At 48.3% G+C, this 14,864-nt stretch overlaps 2 protein-coding genes across 6 annotated transcripts in view; one reads left to right on the top strand and one right to left on the bottom strand.

Annotated features, from left to right (window-relative positions):
- Tagln (transgelin) overlaps nt 1-5,399 on the top strand; it is a 5,860-nt gene extending 461 nt beyond the window's left edge. Inside the window, exons 2-5 of the mRNA XM_050156396.1 lie at nt 3,536-3,727; nt 3,831-4,008; nt 4,383-4,485; nt 4,821-5,399. Coding sequence (XP_050012353.1) covers nt 3,548-3,727; nt 3,831-4,008; nt 4,383-4,485; nt 4,821-4,965 — 606 coding nt within the window. The 5' untranslated portion in view covers nt 3,536-3,547 and the 3' untranslated portion in view covers nt 4,966-5,399. The remainder of the gene's footprint in view (nt 1-3,535; nt 3,728-3,830; nt 4,009-4,382; nt 4,486-4,820) is intronic.
- Nucleotides 5,400-5,604: 205 nt separating this feature from the next.
- Nucleotides 5,605-14,864, bottom strand: part of Pcsk7 (proprotein convertase subtilisin/kexin type 7) — a 25,515-nt gene continuing 16,255 nt past the window's right edge. For 4 of the 5 annotated variants that reach the window (XM_050156386.1, XM_050156382.1, XM_050156384.1 and 1 more), the window contains 6 exons: nt 9,673-9,742; nt 9,262-9,411; nt 8,465-8,559; nt 7,577-7,670; nt 7,195-7,312; nt 5,605-6,914 (listed from right to left, as the gene is read on the bottom strand). In XM_050156386.1, coding sequence (XP_050012343.1) covers nt 6,549-6,914; nt 7,195-7,312; nt 7,577-7,670; nt 8,465-8,559; nt 9,262-9,411; nt 9,673-9,742 — 893 coding nt within the window. In that variant the 3' untranslated portion in view covers nt 5,605-6,548. Of the gene's footprint in view, nt 6,915-7,194; nt 7,313-7,576; nt 7,671-8,464; nt 8,560-9,261; nt 9,419-9,672; nt 9,743-14,864 lie in introns of all 5 variants that reach the window. The other variant, XM_050156385.1, reaches the window with a different exon arrangement.

Genomic DNA, 14,864 nt, shown 5'->3' with positions numbered 1-14,864 from the left:
CTCTCTCTCTCTCTCTCTCTCTCTCTCTCTCTCTCTCTCTCTCTCTCTCTCTCTCTCTCTCTCTCTCTCTCTCTCTCGTCCAAGAAGGTGAGTTTACTTGTGGCAACAGCCCACTGCTGGCAGCCCCTGAGACAGTGGAGGACTGAAGATCTTATTTGTTTGTAGTGCCGGAGATCAAATCCAGGGTTCCATGTAAGCCAGACAGGCACTAGACCACTGAACACCCCTCACCCCACAGAACTTCAGTGCTTCAGAAGAGGCTTATCTAGGGCCTGCTTTCCCATGGACACTGTTCACTCCTGGCAGAGAGGAGACAGACAGAGGAGCTTTGCCTGTGTGGGCAGGCCCGGGACCCCTGACCTTTCCAAAGGGTCTTGGTGGTTCTGCGTGGGGCTGTTTAAAGGGTGGCAGCAGATGGTGCCACATCTGTGCAGTAGGACTGCTCTTCTGGGACCCTGGCGTTGAGGTGTGCCCCAGGGATGCAGAAATGCTTATTCTTACTGTTTGGTGGTGATGAGGACTAGGGATCCACGGTCAGACATATCCCTGGTTCTGCTGGTTTCTCTGGGTTCCTGCTAGTCTGAGGCTCCTTTCCACTGCCTGCCTACCTTCCTCGTTTGCCTGCTGGAGAGAAAGAAGGGCTGGCAGGAGCCATGGCAGCAGGCATCTAAGGTGAGTGCCATGCAGGTGTTCTGTACTGTAACCTCTGTCTAGAAATGTCCTGGCGGGCTGCCAAGCCTCCATCTTCCTTCTCTCCTCCACCCAGTGCCTCCAAGAGAAGAACTTGAAGGATTTTTTTTTCTTATTAGTATTTTTTTCGTTAGCATACAAAGTAATGGGTTTCATTGTGGGCTTTGCACACATATATCATTGTATTTTATTTTTATTTGCTTTCCTGTCCTCACCTGACCTCTACTCCTCAGAGGAACTTCTTGGGACTTTCTACTTCAGGCTTTACACCAGGAGAGATGGGAAGAAGGGCAGTGAGGGGTGGGATTGAGTGTGAGAGGGAGACTGGCACATGTAATCCCTAGAGCTCTGATCCAAACTTAGAGATGTCAGGGCTGTGGTGTGTGCCCTTGTTGCTAGGGCTTGTTCTTGGACCTGTAGTTTATACTGTCTGTTTGGAACTTCCTGGAGACTGAGAAGTGCATGCGGGGGCCTTCTCCCATGCTCTCCTCCAGTCCTAGCCCGCGTAGGCAGCAGCGGAGGACACAAACAGGGTAGGGAATCGATGGAAAGAGTCAGGCTCTTGGACCTTGCTGGGGTGGGGCAATGGGAGGGAGGCTGAGTGGAGGCCTGGAGGAAGGCTCCCTTTTGTGGCTTTTTGTGGTTCTTTGTCCCAGCAGTTCCTAGAGAGGACCAGGACACACAGTGGGTATGGGAGAGGCATAGCTGTTTACAATTCCCAACAGAAACCAGACCTTTAAGTCCCGCCCTAGCTGGAAGACGGGCACTCAGACAGCCATGTCCTCTGTGAGGACCCCTTCCCAGAAGAGAGGTGCCTCTGTGGTTGCACTTAGATGAGATCTTCGGGTTTTTCTTTTTTCTTTTCTCTTAAATTTGGTGAAGGGCTCAGGGAATGCTTTGGAAAAGGTAGTGGGGGCTGAGGAGCAGCTCGGTGTACTGTGTAAACAAACTCACTGGTTAAAGCGCCCACGCACGCACGCACGCACGCACGCACACAGACACCATCTCCAGGCAGTTGTATGATATAGTTCACAGACAGCGGACGGTTAGCCCCACTCCGCAACCTGGGAGCGCATAACTTAGGGAAAGGATGGCAAGATGTCCAGAGTTTGACAGCTGGCTTGGGAAAAAGCCATGTGATACCATTGCTCCCCACCACCTCTAGGGACTTTCATGCAAAGGAGATGGGAGGCTGGCCAACTGCTCTATGTTCAAACAATTTTCCTTCCACCCTGTATCCCCTCTGAAGCCAGAGGTTGGCTTGGAAACTTTTCAGACACTGTGACAGATGGCATCTCACTTAGAGTGTCCCCTGTTGACAGGGTCTGGCTCCAATCATAACTGTATCTGTCCAGGGATCTGCCTGTCTGCTCTGCTCCTGCAGCCTACCTCCTTCTCCATGTCTGGGTCCTCTGAGGGCTGCCAGGCTTAGGCCTTTGGGATAGCAGCTGCCAAACAGGGTAGGATTCCCATGTTCTGGCTGGAAGATGCTTGGCCCTGGGATATCCCAGGAGTATTCTGACTGCAGAATCCTGACTGGTTCCTCCAACCACTGCAACAGCCAGAGCTGGCTCACATGGGCACACCAATGCTCTCTCATTTGGATCTGAGAATGCAGCTGCCTTGTGGGAACCCCTTGGGACTTTGGTGGCTTTACCAGGTGGTTTTGTCAGCTGCAGTATGGGGGATGAACTTTGCTCTTCTAGCTTCTGGGTCAGAGGGTAAAGACTTGATGGCAACTGACAGCTGGACAGATACCCACTGGCTTAATTTGGGGGAGCTTCCGGAAGAACTCTTTAGTGCGTTTCTGGCTAGTCTTGGACAAAGAATTTTCTAGCTAGGCAGACCAGGTGATGTGGGGGCTTTAATTTCAGCTACTCAGAAGGCTAAGGTAGAAGTATCCGAAGTTCAAGATCAGCCTGCTCAGCTGAGACATTGCCTCAAAACTAGGAAACAAGCCTGGCGTTGGTGTGGTTCATGCTCTTAATCCCAGCACTCAGGAGGCAAAGGCAGGTAGATTTGAGTTCGAGGCCAGCCTGGTCTACAGAATTCCAGGACAACTAGGGCTACACAGTGGAACCCTATCTTGAGAAACAAACAAAAACACCGCCCCCCACGCAAAAAAAAAAAAAAAAAACCAACTATGAAACAAAGAGAAGGCTGAGGACAAAGCTTAGCAGTGGACTTCCCTCTCATATGTGAAGCCCTGGGTTCCATCTGTACTGAAAAGAGAAGAAAGCAATGAGGAAAGAGAGGAGGAAGGCTGCCTCCAGGCCAGAGGTTGTCAAGTTCATAAGTGAAGTGCAGCCTACCGGCAGGTTTTTTATTTTTTTTTTTAAATATTTATTTGCTATGTATATACAGTGTTCTGCCTGCACACCAGAAGAGGGCACCAGATCTCATTACAGATGGCTGTGAGCCACTGTGTGGTTGCTAGAAATTGAACCTGGGACCTCTGGAAGAGCTGGCAGTGCTTTTAACCTTTGAGCCGTCTCTCCAGCCCCATACTGTCTTTACAAACAAAATTTTATTGGCACACACTGGTTATGTATCATGTATGCTGTTTTCACTCAATAGTAGAGGTCATATAACCTGCAAAATCTAAAATATTTACTCTCTGGTTCTTTACATAAAGAGTTGACAGACCCTTGCTCTATCTAATCTTGTTTCTTGAGGTTCATGTCCAGAGGGGCCTTTGCAGTAAGTGGACACCGCTGGCCTAGCTGGTATGCGGTGGTGTGCAGAGTGCCTGAGAACCCCTTACAGAGCTAAAGGCCTGCTTAGCTCAAGTGGAGCCAAGCTATTTGCTGACCTGTTGTTCTCTCCTCCACATGGTCTGCTTTAGGTCTGCCTCAACATGGCCAACAAGGGTCCATCCTATGGCATGAGCCGTGAAGTGCAGTCCAAAATCGAGAAGAAGTATGATGAGGAGCTGGAGGAGCGACTAGTGGAGTGGATTGTAATGCAGTGTGGTCCTGATGTGGGCCGCCCAGATCGTGGGCGCCTGGGCTTCCAGGTGTGGCTGAAGAATGGCGTGGTGAGTGGCACCTTGTGAAGGGGTCTGGGGATGTGTTGTGCCACCCTGCAAGCTGTGGGGCAGACCCTGAGCTGAGTATCCAGCTGTGTTCTGTGCCTGGCAGATTCTGAGCAAGCTGGTGAACAGCCTGTATCCTGATGGATCCAAGCCAGTTAAAGTGCCTGAGAATCCGCCTTCCATGGTCTTCAAGCAGATGGAGCAGGTGGCTCAATTCTTAAAGGCAGCTGAGGACTATGGAGTCACCAAGACTGACATGTTCCAGACTGTTGACCTCTTTGAAGGTACAGAGGAAAATGGGCTGGAGCCAGTGGGCTAGTGGTGAGCAAGAATCTCAGGCAGGGAGAGGGAATATCAAAAGAAGCCACAACCAGCTCTGTTGATGTGTGCATAGCAGGAACAAGCTATGCCAAGAGAGCACACAACAGGGGCAGCAGCCTGGAGGTACAGCATTTTCCTAATATGCACAAGGGCCTGTGCTGGATCCTAGAACTGTACACATATAAAAAACATACCACACCACACTCACGAGGGTCTCCTGAAATCTCTTTGATTTGGGGGCACTTGCTGTTGGTTTGACCATTTTTGTGTCAGGGGCAGATTTTGCCTATATGGTCCTGAGGTCCTGAAGTTGGTTCCCTGGCCACTCTTCTCACAGGCAAAGACATGGCAGCAGTGCAGAGGACTCTAATGGCTTTGGGCAGCTTGGCTGTGACCAAGAACGATGGACACTATCGTGGAGATCCCAACTGGTTTATGAAGTATGTGGTCACTGGTTCCCTGTTCCTAAGCTTGGGTCCCTTTGTGAGGTGGAGGTGGTTTGGGCTGGTCAGCCATGATAAAGATAAGGTCCAGCAGAGCCAGGAAGGTCCCAAGTAAGGCCCTGGACTGGGGGAAATGGGGTCTTACTTCTGAACTCCTGCCCTTTACCAGCATGAACTCTAGCAGACTCCCTAACTCCTACCACCAGCCAAACTCAGGAAAGACAGAAAAAAAAAAGGAAGGGAATGGGGCTGAACTATGAAGTGAGAGGGATCAGAAGACTGTTGGAGAACACCAAGTTCTAGGAAGTCTGATCCTGGTTCCTCTCTTCTAGGAAAGCCCAGGAGCATAAGAGGGAGTTCACGGAGAGTCAACTGCAGGAGGGGAAGCACGTCATTGGCCTTCAGATGGGCAGCAACAGAGGTGCCTCACAGGCTGGCATGACAGGCTATGGACGACCCCGGCAGATCATCAGTTAGAAGGGAAGGCCAGCCCCGAGCCTGCCTTTCCCAGATACCTGGCTGCAGCGTCCTGCAGCGTCCTGCTTAGCCTGCCACATCCACACCTATGTAGGTTCTTAGCCCTGACAGCTTCGAGGCTGTCACTGGGCAAAGATGTCTGCACATGGGAACCCCCACCTCTCCCCAGCCTCAGCCCAGCTTCTTACCGCAGAGCCACCACCCCTGGCCCCTGCTCCCAGCTGCACCCCCACCTCCACTGTCTCTCCCATCCTGGAGTACGCAGGGAGAAGTGGGCTGGGGTAGCCTGGGTGTTGGCCAGCTGCCCACTGTCCTTGGTAGCAAATGCCATCTGAAGGAGACCCAGCCCAGCCTCTCCGTCTTTTCCTGGAATATTTTTTGGGTTGAATTTCAAAAATGAAAAAAAATATATATAGACATCCATCTTTTCTCAGGCCTGGCTGGCAGTGTGATTCATTTAGTCTCTCCTGTTTCTATTCCAGGAAACTAGAGCAGGGGGCAAGGGGCCCTGCACCAGGGGTTCATTTGTTCCTGACCACTGTCTTCTGGATGACTTTTCAGGCCCCACAGACCCAGAAGTTCAGAGGAAGTGGGCTGTGGGGAACAGGAGTGATCTGCCACCTGCAACAGCTTTGGGGAGGCAGAAGGGAGGAAAAGTGGGAAGAGTGGAACTGTTTGGATTTTTTTTTATACTTCTGGTTTTTATTTTGGAAAAGCTGTGCAGAAAAAAATTCAACAAAATGTTGCTGTGAAAAGTAAAAATCAAATCTTAAGCATTAAAAAATTCAGATCAACAATTAGCTCAGAAGAGGGGAAGGGGAAGGCCAAGAATGGAGGAAAAGTCAGGCAGACAGCTGGCCTCAGGAACGAAGGCCATTTCCCTGAGCACTTTGCAGAGGAAGACAGGGTGGTCACAGGCAGTGGCTCCCAAGCTGTCTTTCTGACAACACTAGTGTCAGCTCTCTGCAGTCCTATTGGACAACTTCCCCAACGAGGCAGCAGGGGTGCTGGGACTCCCGTCTCCCAGGAGCTTCACCATTCCTTCAGCAGGAAGGGAGCGGTGCGAAGGAGACGGGGGGGGGGGGGGGGGGGGGGGGGGGGGGGGGGGGGGGGGGGGGGGGGGGGGGGGGGGGGGGGGGGGGGGGGGCAGGCTTGAGGTTGGCTTCGGACCAGGCGCACAGCCAAGGGTAATGAAGGCAGCTTCTCTCAGGCATGTCCTGGCTCTTGCCAGCCTCTCCTCTGGGCCCTCTGTATAGTGACACTTCTATTGAGAGTGGTCCTGGATACACAGGCACCTGTATAACTCACGAATGGGTGGAGATCCTGGTGGCCTAGGTCATTGACCAGCCTCAGAGGGGTGAGATCAAGGGCTGCCTGATGTGGGTGCCAAGGCTCATCAGCAAAGTCCTCTACCACTGCTCTTGATGGCCCTCACCCTCCTGAGAAAACCAAGAATGCTTCAGAGGTCTTGGGTTCCAGATGTCACTACCTGGACCATTTCTCTCCTGAGCATCCATGACTGGAAGCCTCATCACCAATTTTAGAAAGAGCCTGTTGCACATGGAGGACTCTGGGCCCTGGGGTCAGCAGATCTGTCCATCCTTCCCCTGGAGCAGGTCTGGGGGCTGGTACTGAGGACAGTCCTGGACAATCTTACTGCTCTGGGACAGGTTCCAGTCCCCTTCACCGAGCAGCTCTGGGGCCAGGAAGCCAGAGGTGGCAGCGCAGCTCCCGTTCTCTGAATCCACTCCATCCTGGTCCTTGCTGTTGCATAGAGGCACTGATTCTAGTTCTGTCCCCACCTCCCTGGAGCTCTGGCTCTGTTGGGGCCGGGAGCAGTGTCCACTCCTGCAACCTTGGATGGAAGCCATGTTCCTCTGGCTCAAGTATACTTCTAGCATGTAATAAATGGTCCAGAAGACAGTGAAGCAGCCCACCAGCACCAGGGTCTAGGAAAAAGCCAAACATTGACAGTGTCAGCAATAGGCTCTAGCCCAGAAGCATGAACCCGGGGAGTCTCTCACTTCTAGAACCCTTCCCAACCCAACCACTGCTCAAGCCTTTCTCACATACAGGTACTGTCCTCAATGAGGGAGCTAACAGGCTAGGAGTAATGCTAGGGACCCATGTCCTCCAAATCCCTCATTCCCCAGTTCACCTGCATAATACCAAGGACCAAACTTGCCAGGATAGCCCTGACAGCTATAGCTGGAGTTTTGGTCTCTATACCTTCAGTGTGTTAGGGGTAATAATGTAACCATCCTCCTCAGGAATGTTCAGCCCCGGTGGGCAAGGCAGAGTGAAGTCATCATGCAGGTACTTTCCACTCATGGCACTTTCTAACAGACTGAAGGAAAGAAAAGACAAAGACATGCTATCAACATGGTACCTATACCATCTGCCCTCTATCTTGTAGCTGAAGAGGGAGGGAAGTCCCAGAGCAGGGAGTGCAGAAGTACCCTGGGTTCCTGGCCCATGACTCTTGTCATTCATTGGTCTAAGCTGAAGCACAGTTGGGGTTCAGAAGATTGGGCTCCCTCGGTGGCACCTCTTCCCCAGCCCTTAGGAGCGGTCTCCCCCTCTCTCCTCTGATGGATGCAGTTATACCTACCTTTGTCTGTCCTTGATGTCTACTGGACTCCACATAGAGCCATACAGGGTCAGCTGCCACTGCCGGAGGATGCCCACTTGGAGCGGTTCATCTCCTAGGGCAGTAAGTGGGTAGTCATGAGCTGTGTACTGTTGGCCATGCAGAACAGCAGAGCCTGGCCCACCCATCCGCCCAAGGGGATTCAGACCACACAGTCTGCCACAGTTTGTGTCCCATAGACCCCCTCATAGGGCACCCTAGGGACAGAAGAGAAAGGTTGAAGGCATACGGAAAGCAGTGTTTTGCATTTGCTTTCTATAATCTGGGGTTTTATCTGGGATTTTCCTTCAAAGGAAAAAAGTCCTTCTATTAAATTAAAGGTTCAAAAGCTGCCAGTCAAGTGGCTACCTAACCTGACTGGAACCAGCTGGGAAGGCGGGGTTCCATTTCCAGTCTCCATGCTGATACTGTAGATAGTCGGTTTTCTTGCTATGGTAACTCTCACTGCTACCATGATCTTATACAAGTCACTTCAAACCTAAGGACCTCAGTTTTTCTAAAAAAGCAAAATGGTGAAAATTTGTCCTGCCCTTACCTGCCTATCAGGGCTGGCCGAAGGATGGTTATATGTGAAAGGGCTTGAAATGTGGTTTCAACAAGGAATATTTGTTGCTATCCTGAGGAAAAATGCATCAGTCACTTCTCCAAGGAATATAGAGGCAGTATAAATGAGCATTTAGGGACATACATGAGGCATTTAGGGACAATGCCTACTTTTAGGATAGGACATACTTCTTGGCATGTGCCATCTTCACCAACAGCAACCCTACCTATATTACCCATGGAACACTTCCTGTGGGGAGTGTGAAACTCAAGGGGGACATGGTAGTGTAAGACAGGAAGGCTCACCTACATCCCTGATGGCCAGTCTGTAGATGCCTCTTGCTCTTTCCCCCCAACAGCGCACAGTGGAAAAGGTCCAGTCATTGAAGCCATTAGGATCCCTGGGAAAGAGCAAAGCACAACACATGGATGGCTTGGCACAGTTAATCTTACCCCAGAACAGAAACACATTAGGAACTAACTGTAAGCATTTGGGAGGGTGCCATGAGAAGCCCGTAAGTGCCACCCTGTTCTTGGGATCTTGGGGTATAAGGAACTTATTTCCTTGTGTGTAGTAAAGGACAACATGGACAAAGTACGGGCCTGGAAATCCACAGATCTTAGTTTCTTTTAGACAAGTCTTGCTATAAAGTCCTAGCTGCTCTTGAACTCTTTCCTCTTCCACCTTTACAACTTGAGTGTTGGGTTATGGTATATGCTGCTCCTTTTTTTGCCTTGCTAGCCCTCGAGGCTTGCATGCTGAACTAATGTTTACAAGTGAGCCATACCTTCAGCTGTTCGCTTTTGAAACCGGGTCTTTCTAGACAGCCCAAGCTGGTGTCAAATTCATGATCCTCCTATCTTATCACTCTCCCCAGTGCTACAACTACAGCCATACTACTACACTTATCTTTCCAAAGGACTAGAGGAACCCATGCAGGCATATAATGCAAGTATGTTATAAACACTTGAATAAAGCATGGCCCATGGTATCCAGCTGCTAAGGACACCCGTGGTGCAGTGTCTTAGGATAGTGCTAGCATCCTCTTAAGAAAGCCCTTATTATAAAGAAAACTCAGAAGGCTATGGGCAGGTGTACATACGAGTCAAGGCTGCGGGGCGCGCCGATCAAAGACATCATGCCACTGGGACAAAACAGTTTCAGTTCTAAGCTGCCACGTCGTGGGTGCGTGATGGAGACTGTCACTGCCACATGTTCCAGGGTCTTCAGCCCCGACATCTCCAGGTCCATCCTGCTGACTGTAGGAAGTCAGGCTTGGCAGCTGGGAAACCAGCCCATAAGCACTTCCGTCCTCCTTTCATCCCACCATATACAAAGGCATGCATGCACTGAAGCCACATCTAAACATCTTTGGTACAATGCAGACTAGCAAATAGAATGCAGTGATGCAGTCAAGTTCCCATCTAGCTTCAGGTCTAGCTAGGGAGACAACACAGCCAAGATGATATAAGTGCCCCATCATTCATCCATCTAAAACCCATCCACCACACACCTCTCACATTGCAGGTACAGCATGAGATGTAGGAAATACAAAGAGAACTGCATAAAGTCCCTGCCTTTGTCTGCAAACAGAAAAATGATATGCATAATTGATACAGGGCATATTAGATGAGGTGAGGCACACAGCAGTGAGACATGCTGAATAAGGAAATCAACGCAGACCAGCAGAGGACATTCTAGAAGGGGAAATGGCAAATCAGGCAGTGGTGGTTTACGCCTTTAATCCCAGCACTCTGGAGGCAGAGGCAGGCGGATCTCTGAGTTTAAGGCCATCCTGGTCTACAAGTGCTAGTTCTAGGATAGGCTCCAAAGCTATAGAAAAACCCTGTCTCAAAAAACAAAAATAGGCCGGGCGATAGTGGCGCACGCCTTTAGTCCCAGCACTCGGGAGGCAGAGGCAGGCGGATCTCTGTGAGTTCGAGACCAGCCTGGTCTACAGAGCTAGTGCCAGGACAGGCTCCAAAGCCACAGAGAAACCCTGTCTCAAAAAAACAAAACAAAACAAAAACCAAAAAAAAAAAAAAATAAACAAACAAATAAATGAGAAAGAAACCCTGTCTCGAAAAACCAAAGAAAAAGAAGGGAAGTGGCACTAAAGAGATAGAGGTAAACAAACAATTCTCAAGTATGGAAGACAAAACAACATTAATTTACAACGCTACTAGACTGGATAGCTTCAAAGAAGTCATGCAGAATGAAAAAGCTAATCTTGCTGGGCAGTAGTGGCGCACGCCTTTAATTCCAGCACTTGGGAAGCAGAGGCAGGCGGATCTCTGTGAGTTCGAGACCAGCCTAGTCTACAGAACAAGTTCCAGGACAGGCTCCAAAGCTACACAGAGCAACCCTGACTCAAAAAACCGAAAAAAAGAAAAAACTAATCTCAAAAGAATTTATACTGCATAATTACACTTCTGTAACTCTAAGTAGCACACCCACAGAGATAGAGAACAGATGTTCTCAGGTGTCAGGGATGGGAAAGGGGTTCATGCGGCCATAAAGAGGTAACACAAAGGAGTTCCCGTGACAGCACACTTCAGATCCTAACTGTGGCAGTGGTTACAAAAGTAAACACACGATCAATCTCTCTCATACACACAGAGGCTGAATGCATGCAAAACTAGTAAGACCGGTCATGTTCTATGGATTGTTCCAATATCAGGTTCTTGGCTCTGATATTATAATTATATGACATTTACCTTGGAGAAAGGTATATGAGATTTACATGCTCATTGTTTTGCAACTTTCTACAAATCTATGAGTACTGTAACTAAAAAACTGGGAGGCTCAACTGGTGACTAAGAGATCTGACTGCAGTGAGATATAATTCTTCCTAACATGCAGGACAAAGAGTGGCACCTTAATTTTACAGACAAGGAAGACAGAGAGAGAGAAGTATGGGGAAGCTGAGATGAGGAGGGATTTACATTTCTTTTTGTTTGTTTTTTCAGACAGAGTTTCTCTGTGTAGCCTTTGCTGTCCTGAAACTTGCTCTGTAGACCAGGCTGGCCTCGAATTTAGAGATCTGCCTGCCTCTGCCTCCTGAGTGCTGGGATTAAAGGCGTGCGCCACCACTCCTGGCTGAGTGTCATTTCTGGTTCACCACTAAGAAACTGGTGTCTATAGGAACCACCAAGGTCATAACTTACTTTTCTCCATTCCAAGTCACCCAGCTACTACTAAAGCATGCCCCAAGCAGGTTAACTTCAGCATGGTTTAGTAACTGTCATTATGGGCGTGCTTATTACATAACAAATAAACATTAGTCAAAGGTATGTTAGAAAAGGGATGAACAAAGTAAAAATGAAAGGCGCCCATACTGGAAAGCACTGGTTACTACCCATCTTGCCTCTGGGTACATAAATTCATCTGTCCTACCATGTCTGAAAGTGGTCCTTCCATTCCTGTTTCCTGGTTCTCTAATATCCTACGGCTTTTTATACCAACACTCTGTTTACATCTCTAGTTCCCTTTGCTTTCTTGTCCTTTTCATAAAACTTAGGCAAGAGTTGCCGGGCGGTGGTGGCGCAAGCCTTTAATCCCAGCACTCGGAGGCAGAGGCAGGCGGATCTCTGTGAGTTCGAGGCCAGCCTGGTCTACAAGAGCTAGTTCCAGGACAGGAACCAAAAAACTACGGAGAAACCGTCTCAAAAAAAATTCAAAAAAAACAAAAAAAAAAAAACAAAAAAAACAAACTTAGGCAAGAGTCAAAACACCAGCCCAGTTATTCACCTCCTGTGTCTTTCCTCCCACAACAAAAACGAACCGTGCATGAGCCCTTTTGCCACTCTTCACTTCCCTTTGCCTACTAGTCAAAAGCATGGGCTCAGGGGCTGGAGAGATGGCTCAGTGGTCCAGAGAGCTGGGTTCAATTCTCAGCACTTACAGAGCTGCTAACAACTATCTACAACTCCAATCCCAGGGGATTAAGTGCACTCTTCTGGCATCCAAGGGCACCAGGCACACGAGGGCACAGATATATAAAAACCGACAAAACAAACAACCAGTTGTAGCCACCTACTGGGCTCAAATCCCAGCTGTCACTTCCTAGCACTGAAAACTGAGTTATCTACTTTATCTATATACTCAGGCTAGTAACAGGACCTGGCCCTAGGGTTATTAGTATAGCTCAAGTGAACAGAACAGGACCTAACAAATATCCTTCCTAATCATCCTCTGCATCTTTCTATCAGAAAGCACAGCATGTATTTTCCTTTTGAGGTAATTGGGTTTGGACCCGAGGCCTGTTGTATGCTAAGTGCTCCACCAAAGCTTTATTCTAAGCCCTTTTCTATTGTTCAAGATGGCACCCAATCTCATTAAGATGGTTGTGAGCCACCATGTGGTTGCTGGGAATTAAACTCAAGACTCTGGAAGAGCAGCCAGGGCTCTAACTTCTGAGCCCTCTCTCCAGCCCCTAATGCTTGACTTTCAGCATTAAAAAAAAAAAAAAAAAGATTTAAAGGTTTTAAAGAGTTAAACTATGCCAGGTATGGTATCACAAGCTTTTATTCCCAGGACTTGGGAGGCAGAGGCAGGTGGATGTCTGAGTCTGTAGCCAGTCTGGTCTATAGAACAAGTTCCAGGACAGTCAAGGCTATACACAGAAACCCTGTCTTAAAAAAAGAAAAATAAGTTTATTGTATGTATGAGTATTTGCCTATAGGTATGTGCACCATATGTATGCCTGGTGCCCATGAAGGCCAAAAGGGGGCACCAGATCCCTTATCTTGAAGTTACAGACTGTTGTGAGCTGCCACATGGGATCTGGGAACCAAATCTGAGTTTTTTCAAGGACAGCCATTGCTCTTGAAACTACTGAGCTATTTCTCCAACCCCTATTTTATTAATTTTAAATTATGTACACATGTTTGTATGTTGGTATATGAATTTAAGTGCCCATGAGTTACAGGAAGCTGTTAAGATGCCTAACATGGGTTCTGGGAATCAAACTCAGGCCCTCTGCAAAAGCAGTACCTGCTCTTAACCACAGAGCCATCTCTTCAGCTACTACAGCTGTTAAGTTGCCCAGGGAGGTTGGCTTTGAATATACTATGTAACCCATAGGCAATAACTTATATTCTTGGCCTCAGCCTTCTGGGATCATACCACCAAGGTCAGCTGCACACAGTTTTAAATGTCCTTTGATTTTAGAGTATTTGTCACAACAAAGAACAATTCCTTATACATTTTCACAATGAATGAATATTTTAAATTAGCTTTTTTTTGGTTTTTCGAGACAGGGTTTCTCTATAGCTTTGGAGCCTGTCCTGTAACTAGCTCTTATAGACCAGGCTGGCCTCAAACTCACGGAGATCTGCCTGCCTTTGCCTCCCGAGTGCTGAGATTAAAGGCGTGCACCACTACCGCCCAGCAATATTTTAAATTATCAACATATGGCCAATAGACCTGTTTCCTGAATGACTTCCATTTCTTCTACTTCCTGAGATTCCCCAGGCAGGGATCATCATTTCACCAGTAAGGATTTCTGTATGTATGTGTAAAATGAGGCCTGGGCAATATTCCAGTTTTTCCTTAACACCCTTACTCCAGACATTGGGGGCCACCCATTTCAAAGACCCTGCAGACTTCAAGATAAAGTAAGGTGAAAGCTGAGTGGTGGTGGTGCACACCTTTAAACCTAGCATATGGGAGGCAGAGGCAGGCACATGTCTGAGTTCAAAGCCAGCCTAGTCTACAAAGTGAGTTCCAGGACAGTCAGGGCTACTCAAAGAACACTGCCTCAAAAATAAATAAATAAATAAATAAATAAATAAGTAAGTAAGTAAGTAAGTAAGTAAGTAAATAAATAAATAAATAAAGTATAGGAGCTAAACCATGGCACATGCAGCACCACCTGACACTCTAGTTCTAGGTCTTCTTTTTCCCTATAGCCCGTGTTCCAGCCATCCTGACCTCCCTGAAGACACCCTTGACCACATTGCTCCTGCTGCTTTGGTGTCTCTATTCTCACCCTTTCTTCTGGCTAGCATATTGGCAAAACTCACGTCAGTGAGCAGTTTCCTTGAGCCTTCCTGTCTTCCCTAGTAGCAGATGGGGTGTCTCTGCTGAGCTCTCAAAGCCCCTACATTGAGTCTATCAAATGACATGGTACTATTTCTATGCCTGCAGGAGGGAGTAGACTTGTCTTATTGCTGAATCTCTAGAACATAGATAGTGCCAGGTACAAAGCAGATCCCAGGGATTTGAGAGAATCAGTCATGAGACTCCACTGAAGAAAAAAAAATAACTGCGAGGGAAAAGCAGGAGAAGACCTTGGGAGCAGTGACGTATAGAGGGACTAAAAACTCTAGAACTACTAGGCCAGGACCTAGGATGTGGTAACAGCACTGATAAAAGCAGAAGAGTCTTGGGCAGTAGGCTAGGCTTTAAGAGGTGACAGTGGAGTTAAGATGGTACATGTTAATGCATTAGATTGGTAAAAAGGTAGCAGCACACTGTGACTTGGGAATCTACAGACTGTACAGGTGGAGGACAGCCCCGAAGTGGTGGGTGGCTATGGAGTATCACAGAGCAGAACTTCAAAAGGAGTTCAATTTAATCCCAGCACTCGGGAGGCAGAGGCAGGCGGATCTCTGTGAGTTCGAGACCAGCCTGGTCTACAAGAGCTAGTTCTAGGACAGGCTCCAAAACCACAGAGAAACCCTGTTTCGAAAAACCAAAAAA

The sequence above is a fragment of the Alexandromys fortis genome, unplaced genomic scaffold (assembly GCF_014885135.2).
Source record: "Alexandromys fortis isolate MF-2015 unplaced genomic scaffold, M_Fortis_MF-2015_v1.1 scaffold_89, whole genome shotgun sequence".
Classification (NCBI taxonomy): Eukaryota; Metazoa; Chordata; class Mammalia; order Rodentia; family Cricetidae; genus Alexandromys; species Alexandromys fortis.
This window is presented reverse-complemented; position numbering and strand designations above follow the sequence as displayed.